The sequence below is a fragment of the Schistocerca gregaria genome, chromosome 2, assembly GCF_023897955.1.
Source record: "Schistocerca gregaria isolate iqSchGreg1 chromosome 2, iqSchGreg1.2, whole genome shotgun sequence".
Taxonomy (NCBI): Eukaryota; Metazoa; Arthropoda; class Insecta; order Orthoptera; family Acrididae; genus Schistocerca; species Schistocerca gregaria.
In genome coordinates this window covers 79,235,373-79,250,815 of record NC_064921.1, presented here as the reverse complement: position 1 = coordinate 79,250,815, position 15,443 = coordinate 79,235,373, and the positions used below count along the sequence as shown (strand labels likewise).

The window sequence follows — 15,443 nt, the reverse complement described above, 5'->3', positions numbered from 1 at the left end:
CAGTTTCGTAGAAATTTGATACAAGTTAGTTTGGACCATGAGGAAGAACATAGTCTACTTTAGAAAGTATAAACACCCAAAAGCGTGAAGTAGGGTACGGCACACGTTTTTTTTTTTAGATCAATGAACATAAACTATATTAAAAAGTTATTAAATTTGTTGTATGATATACAGGGTGTTACAAAAAGGTACGGCCAAACTTTCAGTAAACATTCTTCACACACAAAGAAAGAAAATATGTTATGTGGACATGTGTCCGGAAACGCTTACTGTCCATGTTACAGCTCATTTTATTACTTCTCTTCAAATCACATTAATCATGGAATGGAAACACACAGCAACAGAACGTACCAGCGTGACTTCAACACTTTGTAACAGGAAATGTTCAAAATGTCCTTCGTTAGCGAGGATACATGCATCCACCCTCCGTCGCATGGAATCCCTGATGCGCTGATGCTGCCCTGGAGAATGGCGTATTGTATCATAGCCGTCCACAATGCGAGCACGAAGAGTCTCTACATTTGGTACCGGGGTTGCGTAGACAAGAGCTTTCAAATGCCCCCATAAATGAAAGTCAATAGGGTTGAGGTCAGGAGAGCGTGGAGGCCATGAAATTGGTCCGCCTCTACCAATCCATCGGTCACCGAATCTGTTGTTGAGAAGCGTACGAACACTTCGACTGAAATGTGCAGGAGCTCCACCGTGCATGAACCATATGTTGTGTCCTACTTGTAAAGGCATACGTTCTAGCAGCACTGGTAGAGCATCCCGTATGAAATCATGATAACGTGCTCCATTGAGCGTAGGTGGAAGAACATGGGGCCCAATCAAGACATCAACAACAATGCGTGCCCAAACGCTCATAGAAAATCTGTCTTGATGACGTGATTGCACAATTGCGTGCGGATTCTCATCAGCCCATACATGTCGATTGTGAAAATTTACAGTTTGATCATGTAAAGAGAACATTTGTACTGAAATGAGGATTGACACATTGTTGGATGAACCTTTCGCAGAAGTGTACCCGTGGAGGCCAATCAGCTGCTGATAGTGCCTGCACACGCTGTACATGGTACGGAAACAACTGGTTCTCCCGTAGCACTCTCCATACAGTGACGTGGTCAATGTTACCTTGTACAGCAGCAACTTCTCTGACGCTGACATTAGGGTTATTGTCAACTGCACGAAGAATTGCCTCGTCCATTGAAGGTGTCCTCGTCGTTCTAGGTCTTCCAAAGTCGCGAGTCATAGGCTGGAATGTTCGGTGCTCCCTAAGACGCCGATGAATTGCTTTGAACGTGGTCCTGTCGGGACACCTTCGTTCTGGAAATCTGTCTCGATACAAACCTACCACGCCATGGCTATTTCCCCGTGCTAATCCATACATCAAATGGGCATCTGCCAACTCCGCATTTGTAAACATTGCACTGACTGCAAAACCACGTTCGTGATGAACACTAACCTGTTGATGGTAAATACTGATGTGCTTGATGCTACTACTGTAGAGCAATGAGTCGCATGTCAACACAAGCACCGAAGTCAACATTACCTTCCTTCAATTGGGCCAACTGGCGGTGAATCGAGGAAGTACAGTACATACTGACAAAACTAAAATGAGCTCTAACATGGAAATTATGCGTTTTCGGACAGAAGTCCACATAACATCTTTTCTTTATTTGTGTGTGAGGAATGTTTCCTGAAAGTTTGGCCGTAGGTTTTGTGACACCCTGTACAGTTCCTTCTAACGCACGATACATAGAGGCGCGCTCCTGCAAACGTCCCACCACCTGTACCACTCCACAGGAAAAGTGTGTGCTTGCCACGACGTCATATGTCGGGGGATTTGGGTGGTGGCAAGGGGGCGGTGGGGGGTGGAGGGGTAAGGCGGGCACAAATCAGGAGGTAGGCTTTCTCAAACAGGCTGACGTTTGTGCACGTACAGTAGCTCAGTTACTCACTGTTACTCATCATAACAAAACTACTGGTGTGCGAGCGAAGCTACAGGTACTTAAGAAGTACAAGAACCAAGAGGGGAAAAATAAGAACAGAGGAGCAAGAACTAAGTGCTTGGATCAGGAAGGGCACATAGACACTACTGTAGTTCTTTCGCTTGCTACTGTTCAATCGATACATCAAGAAAGGAGTGATGCAAACACAGGAAGTTTCAGAAGTGGGATTAAAATTTGCGAGTAAAATAATGTCAATGTTGTGTTTCACTGATGACATTGCTGTCCGGACTGAACGTAAGGAACAAATACAGGAGCCGCTGAAAGAATTGAACAGTCTAACGACTAACTACTGTGGACCCCAAACTAAACCAAACTAAGACGATAGTAATGAGTAGTAGCAGAACTGAAATTTGTGATAAATGCAACAGTATAACTGTTGATCACGAAGAAGACGACGTGAAGAAACTGTGTTACCGTGTAAGCAAAACGACACACGACAGACGATAGAAAGAGCTGATAAAAAAAGGTGATTAACACAGGCCATTCCTGGCCAAACGAAGTCTAGTATCAAGTATCAGGCGTAATTTGAGAAGGAATATCTCAGAATGTACGTTTGGAATTTAGCATTTATGGTAGTGAATTATGGAATATAGAAAAGCGCGAAAAGAAGAGATTCGAAATGTGTGAAGTGTGGTGCTACAGAAGGATGTTGAAAATTAAGTGGACTGGTAAGGTAAGAAATGAAGAGGGTCTCTGCAGAGTCGGCGAGGAGAGGAACATGTGGATGTTTTTGACAAGAAGAAGGGACAGGATAATGGGACGTGTGTTAAGATGTCAAGAAATAATTTCCATTACACTTGAGGGAGCTGTATAGGGTAAAAAGTGACGACGAAGAGAGAGATTGGAATACATCTACATCTACATTTACGTGATTACTCCGATTTCACAATGAAGTTTCTGGCAGAGGGTTCAATGAACCACCAACAAGCTGTCTCTTTACCGTTCCACACTCGAACGGCGAGCGGGAAAAACGAGCACTTAAATTTTTCTGTGGGATTCCTGATTTCTCTTGTTTTATCATGATGATCATTTCTCCCTATGTAGGTGGATGTTAACAGAACGTTATCGCAGTCGGAGGAGAAAACTTGTGATTGAAATTTCGTGAGAAGATCCCGTCGCATCGAAGAACTCCTTTTTTTAATGATTACCACTCCAATTCACGTATCATATCTGTGACACTATCCGGCCTATTTCGTGATAATACAAAACAAGCTGCCCTTCATTGTACTTTTCGATGTCATCCGTCAGTCTCACCTGATGCGGATCCCACACCGCACAGCACTACTCCAGAATGGGGAGGCCAAGCGTGGTGTAAGCAGGCTCTTTGGTAGACCTGTTGCACCCTCTAAGTGTTCTGCCAATGAATTGCAGTCTTTGGTTTGCTCTGCCCACAACATTATCTATGTGATCGTTTCAATTTACCTTCTTCGTAATTGTAATTCCTAAGTATTTAGTTGAATTTACAGCCCTCAGATTTGTGTGACTTATTGCGTAATCGAAATTTAACGGATTTCTTTTAGTACTCATGTGAATAACTTCGCACTTTTCTTCATTCAGGGTCAACTACTACTTTTCGCACCATATAGGTATCTTATATAAATCATTTTGCAATTAGTTTTGGTCATCTGATGATTTTACAGACGGTAAATGATAGCTTCATCCGCAAACAATCTAAGACGGCTACTCAGATTGTGTCCTATGTTGTTAACATAGATCAGGAACAATAGAGGACCTATTAACACTTCCTTGTGGAGCGCAGAATATTACTCCTGTTTTACTCGATGACTTTCCGTCTATTACAAATAACTGTGACCTTTCTGACAGGAAATCAAGAATCCAGTCGCACAACTGAGGCGATATTCCACAGGCACGCAGTTTGGTTAGAAGAAGCTTGTGAGGAGCGGTGTCGAAAACCTTCTGGAAATATAAAAATATGTAATCAATTTGAGATCCCCTGTTGGTCGCACTCATTACTTCACGAGTATAAAGAGGTAGTTGTGGTTCACAAGAACGATATTCTCTGAATCCGTGCTGACTCTGCTGGAACAAATCGTTTTCTTCGAGGTACTTCATAATGTTCGAACACAGTATATGTTCCAAAATCGTACTGCAAATCAACGTTAGTGATACGAGCCTGTAAGTCAGCGGATTACTCCTTCTTTTCTTTTTGGGTATTGGTGTGACTTGAGCAATTTTCCAGTCTATGCGTACGGATCTATGTATGAGCGACCGGTTTTATATATTTGCTAGATATTGTAATGGTACTTGAATTACGTAACCATTGCGGCAGCTCACCTGAACCTCTCGATACCAGGAATATTCTACTGCGTCTCCGTAAAGTAGTTAACATATTTCTGAGACAACATTCAGATTTGATTTCATTAATGTAGAGGTACTTTGATACATCGATACGTTTATGTTGCAATGATATTATTCTTATGTGCATTGTTTCTTTTGCACAATGATCTTTGACGTACTTGTAACTCTTTGATTTTTGGGCGCGTAAGCAGAGAGAGTTGCAGAGTCGGACCTTGAGAAAGTCAAGTCTTTGACGTCATGTTGGAAAGACGTATATTGTAGTTGGCTTATAAAATGTGAACTTTTAACAGTGAGGAAGATGAATGAGATTTTCACACTGCAGCGGAGTGTGCGCTGATGTGAAACTTCCTGGCAGATTAAAACTGTGTGCCGGACCGAGAATCGAACTCGCGACATTTGCCTTTCGCATGCAAGGGCTCTACCAACTGAGCTACCCAAGCACGACTCATGCCCCGTCCTCACTGCTTTACTTCTGCCAGTACCTCGTCTCCTACCTTCCAAACTATGAGGATGGGGCGTGAGTCGTACTTGAGTTACTCAGTTGGTAGAGCACGTGCCCGCGATAGGCAAAGGTCCCGAGTTCGAGTCTCAGTGCGGCACACAGTCTTAATCTACCATGAAGTTTCAGTGAGGAAGATGTTTTCAGGTATGTTTTGTATTGTGAAGTGATGTTTTGTGTGTTTCGTGATATTGCAACAAAAGCAATAAAAAGGAAGTGTAACTTAAATTCGGAGTGCTGATTACTTTTTTACATCACCATTGTCCTGCAAAAGTGTAATCTTCAAGAATGGTTTGTGAAACACATCTATAAAACTTTCGAATATCGCATAATAAAACCTAGGCCACTTTGCATCCGAGCTTGTAATCATCACCGCCTAGATTTTCGGCGATTGAGCCTTGATTTTACAACGAGACCAGCGTGGGAAACACGAAAATATGTGTGCCTAGCTTATTCATTATTACATGAAATGACTTTATTAACTGTTCTCTAATGACACCTGCCAAATAAATTTGTTGTTGCCCGAAAATGCAGTATTTAGCAGCGTGAGCAACACCACAATCATTATTAAATTTTTAACCTTTGTTGTGGTAGGGTTGTTAGACTATGGAGCTATTGTATCAGCATGCTGTGAAAGGAACATAACTGGTTGACAGTCTGCACCGGAGGCCTGCCTTTTTTGTGCAGATGATTGAGGGTGTAGGTTACAAGTGTTAGTCTGGCACAGGAGAGGAATTCCCGGCGGGTCCCCTCAAACCTCTCAGAAGACTGGTGACTCACAAAAGCTGCAGTGCGCGGTACTCACGGTAGTAGCCGGAGAAGGCGCTGACGGAGGCGTTGGTGTAGTTCTGTATGGCCGCGTCGCTCAGCTGCGGCCCGTCAGACCGCATGTACAGCAGCCGCGCCATGTTCAGCGTCTGCAACAGCCGAACCACTCAGCAGACACTCTCGCTGGTACACGGCCAAAAGGGCGTGCTGATGAATGCCGCTCATTGTGTTGTCAGTGTCGCTGCTCACTGTTGTCTTTACCCTTTGTTCAGTTTCAGTTATAGATTGTTGTTGTTGTGGTCTTCAGTCCTGAGACTGGTTTGATGCAGCTCTCCATGCTACTCTATCCTGTGCAAGCTTCTTCATCTCCCAGTACCTACTGCAACCTACATCCTTCTGAATCTGTTTAATGTGTTCATCTCTCCGTCTCCCTCTACGATTGTTACCCTCGGCTTCCATCCAGTACTAAATTGGTGATCCCTTGGTGCCTCAGAACACGTCCTACCAACCGATCCCTTCTTCTAGTCAAGTTGTGAGCCAAACTTCATTTCTCCCAAATACTATTCAATACCTTCTCATTAGTTATATGATCTACCCATCTAATCTTCAGCATTATTCTGTAGCACCACATTTCAAAAGCTTCTATTCTCTTCTTGTCTAAGCTATTTATCGTCCACGTTTCACTTCCATACATGGCTACACTCCATACAAATACTTTCAGAAACGACTTCCTGACATTTAAATCTATACTCGATGTTAACAAATTTCTCTTCTTCAGAAACGCTTTCCTTGCCATTGCCAGTCTACATTTTATATCCCCTCTACTTCGAACATCGTCAGTTATTTTGCTTCCCAAATAGCAAAACTCCTTTACTACTTTAAGTGTCTCATTTCCTATCTAATTCCCTCAGCATCACCCGACTTAATTCGACTACATTCTATTATCCTCGTTTTACTTTTGTTGGTGTTCATCTTATACCCTCCTTTCAATCCACTGTCCATTCCGTTCAACTGCTCTTCCAAGTCCTTTCCTGTCTCTGACAGAATTACAATGTCATCGGCGAACCTCAAAGTTTTTATTTCTTCTCCGTGGATTTTAATACATACTCCGAACTTTTCTTTTGTTTCCTTTATTGCTTCCTCAATATAAGATTGAATAACGTCGGGGATAGGCTACAACCCTGTCTCACTCCCTTCCCAACCACTGCTTCCCTTTCATGTCCCTCGACTCTTATAACTGCAATCTGGTTTGTGTACAAATTGTAAATAGCCTTTCGCTCCCTGTATTTCAGCCTTGCCACCTTCAGAATTTGAAGGAGAGTATTCCAGTCAACATTGTCAAAAGCCTTCTCTAAGTCTACAAATGCTAGAAACGTAGGTTTTGCCTTTCCTTAATCTAGCTTCTAAGATAAATTAGCGTCAGTATTGCCTCAAGTGTTCCAATATTTCTACGGAATCCAAACTGATCTTCCCTGAGGTCGGCTTCTACCAGTTTTTCCATTCGTCTGTAAAGAATTCGCGTTAGTATTTTGAAGCTGTGCCTTATTAAACTGATAGTTCGGTAATGTTCACATCTGTCACCACCTGCTTTCTTTGGGATTGGAATTATTATGTTCTTCTTGAAGTCTGAGGGTATTTCGCCTCTCTCATACATCTTGCTCACCAGATGGTAGAGTTTTGTCAGGACTGGCTCTCCCAAGGCCGTCAGTAGTTCCAATGGAATGTTGTCTACTCCCGGGGCCTTGTTTCGACTCAGGTCTTTCAGTGCTCTGTCAAACTCTGCACGCAGTATCGTATCTCCCATTTGATCTTCATCTACATCCTCTTTCATTTCCATAATATTGTCCTCAAGTACGTCTCCTTTGTATAGACCCCCTATATACTCCTTCCACCTTCTGATTTCCCTTCTTCGCTTAGAACTGGGTTTCCATCTGAGCTATTGATAGTCATACAAGTGGTTCTCTTTTCTCCATAGGTTTCTCTAATTTTCCTGTAGGCAGTTACAGATATGTAATTACATATTTCCGGACAATAAAAGGTTGCTGCTTCTTTGTAAAGAGTTTTAATATTAAAGAGAGAAGCAGAGTTATCGCTGCTACTATCGATAGTTGGCGTACTTCGCGGGAATTCGCTCCCTTAAGGAAGGTGGCTGCAGCCTGTACAGTGTTGGCTTTGGTTTGGTAGTCAAGCCCGTGCATTTAAAAATGTAAGATCCACCTATTTAACCTTGGGGAAATTTAAATAACTCATAACTCATGAAAAAAAAGGCCTGCATTCAATTATCGCTGAAGAAAGTGCTATAGGATGCGCCTTTGACCAGAGGTGGATGTATGGGGCGTGGGATGAATTTCATTTATGAAAAGCCTGAATATAGTTACGGGTAAAAATGAACCCATACTGACTTATACGACCGAACTAAAAACATTTGTGAACGTAATAAAATGTGACGATGGCTTGTCCTATTTAACATGTTATAGTTATGTGATGGAACCGCGAGAAGACAATCGAACTGATGACGATGCGGTGAGTTTTCACCACGCAGGGCGCGCGGCGCAGCAGAGTCGAACGCGCTCAAGTAGCGCACGCGCAACAAGTGAATCCAGAGCTCATGGAGTTTTCGCCAGTATCACCTGAAGATGGCCAGCAGACTCTGCTCCGAAATATTGTGGCAGGAAGTTACAAACATCCGGCAGTTCGCCCGAAATTTTGTGGAACAATATGTACGCCGGGAAAGTTTTAAATCTCGCATAATGTTTGGTATTCCATAAAGTGATAGGTCCATTTTACTTCGCGGAAAATCGTTACCTGGACATGCTCGAGCTGTTAGTTCCTGCTAACACACATGGAAGAGCTACAGCGGACCATCATCTTTCAGCATCATGATGCTACAGCATGACAGGGTGTTGGGTCGTGATCGTCCGGTCACACGACACCCGCCGCTGTCCAGGTTTCACGCCATTAGACTTCTTTTTATGGGGTTGCGTCAATGACATTGCTAACGTTTGTGCACGAATCAATGCCGCAATCACAAATGTTGATTCTGTAACACTGACCCGCACACCGACTGTATTCAATTATCTTCTTCGTGTTCTACGAGTGACAATTGGGGCGAACACTGAAACTTTGGCATAACAGCAAAAAACTTCGAGAGTTGCTAAATGTTTTTCGACAAACCTCGATTTGATACCTAATTTTTTGAAATGACAGTCGCGCTTTATGGATACTCTGTATGCTTGCAAGGAACGTTTAGATACACTACGCTAGACTCTGACGAGGAGAACTCGGCAAATGCCATAACCTGATTTCCCAGAAACTTCGGTCGGTGGAAGAGGAGTCAAAATAAGTGGACACTTGTCTCGGGCATTATGCGGATACTCGATCGTTTCCGAGAAAATAACGAGGAAAGTTTTGACGTAATGTAGGTACCTTTCAGTGCACGTTACTGTCAGCGGAAATCGTGGCGCAATGGCTAGTGTTGCGGTTCCTCATTTTTGCGCCCCGTCTTCGAAACCCGATTATTGTTTTCATTGATATTGTTTTATTTTATTTTTTATGTATCTGCCCATGTCTATAAAAGGTTACTAGAGGAATGTAATTATCAAGTTAGAGGTTACGAGGGCTTTATATCAGTTGAAAAATTACAACTGAGTTTCACAATAAGCGTCATACATTTATTATGTAATGTATATGTGAATGCTATTTTCAAGGTTTCTTATGTTTTTGATTTCTCATATTCTTATAGACACATCGAAAAATGTTTGCATCACCCCGGTTCCCAGACCTCCTGAAGACAGATGTTGACTGTGGATATTGTATCACAGACACAGTCCGTTTGTTCAGAGATGTCACTAAACCCAGCCAAATACGTAAATAACTATGCATCAGCAGAGCCTATTAGACAGAGGGGGTCCGACAGCTGATCAGTTCCAGTCATTCCACCAGGAAGGAGGTACACGGCTCGTGTTGTCTGTAGTTCAACCATGCCTAGACGGTCAATACAGAGGTTAGATCGCGTCCACATTGTTACTTTGTGCCAGGAAGGGCTATCAACAAGGCCAAGGGCCACTACTTCAGTGGATGACCGCTATCTAAGGATTCTGGCTCGGAGGAACCTTGACAGCAACGACACCATGTTGAATAATGCTTTTCGTCCAGCCACAGGACGTCGTGTTACGACTTAAACTGTGCGCAATAGGATGCATGATGCGCAATTTCACTCCCGACGTCCATGGCGAGGTCCATCTTTGCAACCACGACACCATGCAGCGCGGTACAGATGAGCCCAACAACATGCCGAATGGACCGCTCAGGATTGGCATCACATTCTGTTCACCGATGAGTGTCGCATATGCCTTCAACCAGACAATCGTCGGAGACGTGTTTGGAGGCAACCCGGTCAGTCCGAACGCCTTAGACACACTGTCCAGCGGGTGTAGCAAGGTGGAGGGTCCCTGCTGTTTTGGGATGGCAGTATGGGAGGCCTACGTACGCCACTGTACGGTACGTGAATGCCATCCTCCGACCGATAGTGGAACCACATCGGCAGCATATTGGTGAGGCATGCGTCTTCATGGACGACAGTTCGCGCCCCCATCGCGCACGTCTTATGAATGACTTTCTTCAGGATAACGACATCGCTCGACTAGAGTGGCCAGCCTTCTCTAGACATGAAGGCTATCGAACATATCTGTGATAGATTAAAAAGGGCTGTTTACGGACGATGTGACCCTCCAACCACTCTGAGGGATCTACGCCGAACGCCGTTGATGAATGGGACAATCTGGACCAACAGTGCCTTGATGAACTTGTGCATAGTATGCTACGACGAATACAGGAATGCATCAACGCAAGAGGACGTGCTACTGGGTATTAGAGGTACCGGTGTATACAGCAATCTGGACCACCACCTCTGAAGGTACCGCTGTATGGTGGTACAACATGCAATGTGTGTTTTCATGAGCAATAAAAAGGGTGGAAATCATGTTTATGTTTATCTCTATTCCAATTTCCTGTACAGGTTCCGGAGCTCTCGGAACCGAAGTGATGCAAAACTTTTTTTCATGTTTTTATACTTTATTCTAATTTTTATTCGTCAAGAACATTTGGTGCATTCCCTTGGATGACACTGATCGTAGAAACATTCGAAATAGAAATTCCGAACACCACGAGCATCGCACGGAGTAAATTTCTTCGTACGAATCTCACTCGGGAAATAAACGTCGTAAACATTGCTAAAGATTTCACGCCCTGACAACAATTTGTTGCCAAACCGTCCATAACGGATCACACTACCGAAAATTGGCGCTTTCGGATGATTATGAAACAAGATCTTCCCGCGAACCATACGCGACTGCAACAGGAGAGGGAGGTAATGACAGTGGCACTTAGAGTGCCCTCCGCCACACACCGTTCTTTGGCTTGCGGAGTATAAATGGAGATGTAGATGTAGAATTTCAACGATAACAATTTCAAATAACTATCTTATTCATTAATTTTTTATTTAGGTTTTTTAATTCATTCGCCAGAAATACAATTAGTGGGCGAATAAAGACGACAACATTTCATTTTACAGGCTAAATCACCTAAAACTCGCACCGCAGAAATTGCAGAAATAGAAACTGCTATTGACGTCCGGTTTTCACAGAATGGATCGATAGTCAGGCACTGAAAAGATTGTAATAACACTTAGAAAGCGTATCTTTTGTGCAATTTTTTTTAATTCAACAATGCCTATTGATTTTAATAAATTAAAGAGTGGTAAATTTGAATGGCAGTGGTGTTTGTTGCAGGCTTGTGTTCCGACACCGACAGTTGTAGAATGCCTGAAGTTGCATATACTAAAGAACACCACAAGTCATACACTAAGTTACGTGGATTCTGACCAGTACCGAGACAACTATGACAAATAGTGTTCAAAATGACCAGCGGAAGAGGCAATGCACGCTTCCAGCCTGCTATAGAACGACTGTTGCACACGTGCTGGCATTTCAGCGGAAATTTCCAAGCAAGCTGTAGCAATACTTCGTTGTATTTCATTGGGTGTAGCACGTATGTCCTTGTAGAGAGCATCTTTCAGCTTTCTCCCAGAAAATAGTCTACAGCTTCATATCAGGGGAAAGGGCCGACCAAGGTACAGGCACTCCGCGTCCAAACCAACGATTCGGAAAAAATTCTTTAACTGTAGCACCTCGTGCACTATGGGCTGGCCAGCCATGATGTTGGTACCACAGGTTCCTCCTAGACTGCAGAGGAGCGTCTTCTAGCATCCGTGGGAGGTTGTCTGTTAGGAGGCTGCGATACTTGAGCCCGTTCAGTGTTTACTCTATGACAAGCGAGCCTATGAGCTGATGGTTTACTATCCCACACCACACGTTTACACTCCACGGACACTAACGTTCCAGCTAAAGAAACCAAAGGGGATTGTCAACAGACCAACAGTGAAGGTTTCGGCAGTTTAGTGGCTGTGTTTGGTAAATGTGGCTTCGCCACTAAACAAGATACATAATACTTCTGGAGTATCCTGTGTTAATGCCTACGAGTCTCATAACTGTTTCCATGCAGCTCTCGATGGAGAGAGGTGTGACAGGGAAGGAACCTATGTCGATGGAGAATGAGTAGGACACTTGACTGAGTCATGCCACTTCCTCGTGTGATTGCGCGGGAGCTAACGTGCGGATCAATTCCGACAGCACCGAGTACATCAATTTCCTCCTTCTCCATCGTCACTTGTTTCCTTGTGTTACACTGTCAACTTGTTGTACTACGACCTTCAAGAAAATGGTTGAAGAGGTTGCTATGTAATAGCCGAGATTTTTGAGGTCTATTCGGATACCTTGCCGCACACACCGTTGTTGCTGTTGTGGTCTTCAGTCCTGACACTGGTTTGATGCAGCTCTCCATGCTACTCTATCCTGGGAAGGCTTCTTCATCTCCCAGCACCTACTGCAACCTACATCCTTCTGAATCTGTTTCGTGTATTCATCTCTTCGTCTCCCTCTATGATTGTTACCCTCGGCTTCCATCCAGTACTGAATTGGTGATCCCTTGATGCCTCAGAACATGTCCTACCGACCGGTCTCTTCATATTGTCAAGTTGTCCCATAAACTCCTCTTCTCCCCAATCCAATACCTCCTCATTAGTTATGTGATCTACCCATCTAATCTTCATCATTCTTCTGTAGCACCACATTTCGATAGCTTCTATTCTCTTCTTGTATGAACTATTTCTCGTCCATGTTTCGCTTCCGTACATGACTACACCCCATACAAATACTTTCAGAAACGGCTTCCTGACACTTAAATCTATACTCGATGTAAACAACTTTCTCTTCTTCAGAAATGCTTTCCTTGCCATAGCCAGTCTACATTTTATTGATTTTTCTTACTCTCTTCAAACAACATGAGCATGTCGGCTTTTTCTGCGGTGGTTAATCTCAGTGGCCACTCACGACCTGCTGCTTGGACTGTCACACAGTAACTGAGTAACTTCCTCAGGCATGGGTGTGCGTGTTGTCCTTAGTTTAAGTTAGATTAAGTAGTGTGTAAGTCTAGGAACCGATGACCTCAGCAGTTTGGCCCCATAGAACTTACCACAAATTTCCAATTTTCGTAACCGAGTAACACGTCGCAGTGCAGTCAGGGAACACACAAGCACATTGTAAGCGAAAATAACATCACCGTACCTGGTAACTACGCAGGTTAAATGGCGCAAAGAAGTGTCGGTGTGGAAACTTTACAAAATACCACATCTCGTAAATCACTCGTGCATAACCCTGTCACAAACACCATTGACATTCTAATTTACCCTCCTTTATTTTGTTGGTATCAAGGGACAAAGTTCCATTTAAAATTGTGTATGTTCGCACAAAAGGCACACTTTAGAGCAGTACTGTAATCGATCAATTGGCTAACAGTACGAGCCTCTGACTACCAATCCATTCTAGGAAAACTGCACATTAAGAGCCCTTTCAATTTCCGTAATATTTGCGGTGCAAGTTTTAGGTGATTCATCCCGTTTATTGGAAAACATTCGTTGAGGAATCTTCTACGGACATGGGTAGATAACTGAAAAACTGAAAGCGAAGATGGTATCTGTTGCTTCGGACATGTCCGAAAGAACAGATACCATCTTAGTATATTCTTTATTTGTGTGTGAGGAATGTTTACTGAAAGTTTGGCCGTTCCTTTTTGTAACACCCTGTATATGAAGATGGTATCTGTTCCTTTGGACATGTCCGAGAGAACAGATACGACCTTCATATATATATAGTTAAGGCTCACCGGCCATTTGACCATCTTCTTCTGTGAGGTTGCACAAACAGTGCCCGAACTCTTACTGGAATCGGCAACGCGCCGCGAGTAATGAGTATAATGGGCGGAGGCACTACGAATGTAGTGCGGGACAATACGTTGAGAATGTGAGCCTCGCGGGAGGCGTTCGAGAGATAAATCCCTGCAGTCGCGCTATCCTCTCTGTCCTCGGCGGCTCAGATGGATAGAGCGTCTGCCATGTAAGCAGGAGATCCCGGGTTCGAGTCCCGGTCGGGGCACACATTTTCATCTGTCCCCGTTGAAACATGTCAGCCTCTGTAAGCAGCTAACGGTTGTAATTTCATGGTAATTAAAATGAAAGTAATGAATACGAGGTGCACAAGTGTGAAATCGCTGCGCTAGCCATTGTGCTACGACATTGGTTGCACTAGTCGCTCGCTGAAAGACATATAAACTACCTCGAAAGCTTTGACCGCCGTTTTCTCAGAAACGGTGAAGAACCTACGGATAAGCCGAGCCACGTGTTCACTTATTTTAACCTTTCTCCTCGCGAGGGGAGCACAGTGGAGGAGGCTGACCTCGTTGCGCAGGCGCAGGCCGTAGCCCGCGGTGGAGAGCACGCCGGAGCGCTGGCAGGCCCTCAGCTGCCCGTGGGCGTCCAGCACGACGCCGCGCGGCGAGTAGTACATCTCCAGCAGCTGCGACAGCCGCAGCCGGCCCATCTGCTCCAGCCACGCCCGCAACCCGCCGCCCAGCACCAGACCTGCGGGGACATCACACGGCTGTCAGAGGCGTCTCAGCGCTAGCCATGCTGAACGTATATTTACTTACACTTCTGGCCATTAAGAATGCTACACCTGGAAGAAATGTAGATGATAAATGGGTATTCATTGGACAAATATATTATACTAGAACTGACATGTCATTACATTTTCACGCAGTTTGGGTGCATAGATCCTGAGAAATCAGTACCCAGAACAACCACCTGTGGCGGCAATAACGGCCTGGATACGACTGGGCATTGAGTCAAACAGAACTTGGATGGAGTATACAGGTACACGTGCCCATGCAGCTTCAACACGATACCACAGTTCATAAAGAGTAGTGTATTGTGACGAGCCAGTTGCTCGGCCACCATAGACCAGACGTTTTCAGTTGGTGAGAGATCTGGAGAATGTGCTGGTCAGGACAGCAGTCGAACATTTGCTGCATCCAGAAAGGCATGTACAGGACCTGCAACATGCGATCGTGCATTATCCTGCTGCAATGTAGGGTTTCGCAGGGATCGAAGTTGATGGCGTCCTCTGTTGTACACCCCTGACGAAAGTCGAAATGTCACCCGTACGTATCTGATAGTTCCCAATGATTTGGCAATCGTGAACAGAGCAATTTGCCGAAAGTCTTTCCTAACGTATCTAACAGACATATAGGCCTGTAAGATTTGAATTCACGTTGGTCTCTCTCATGTTTCTTAGAATTACCGCCTTTGCCTGCTTCCAAATTTCAAGGAATTGTCGCAGTTCCAGGCATTTGTTGTACAACCTGATCAGAGTTGCTGCTATTTTGTTTGCAGCGAT

General features: G+C 44.1%; 1 protein-coding gene across 1 annotated transcript in view; it reads right to left on the bottom strand.

The window, feature by feature from the left end:
• Positions 1 to 15,443, bottom strand: part of LOC126336350 (uncharacterized) — a 474,839-nt gene that overhangs the window by 279,447 nt on the left and 179,949 nt on the right. Inside the window, exons 7-8 of the mRNA XM_049999936.1 lie at positions 14,445 to 14,629; positions 5,633 to 5,744 (exon numbers count right to left, since the gene is read on the bottom strand). Coding sequence (XP_049855893.1) covers positions 5,633 to 5,744; positions 14,445 to 14,629 — 297 coding nt within the window. The remainder of the gene's footprint in view (positions 1 to 5,632; positions 5,745 to 14,444; positions 14,630 to 15,443) is intronic.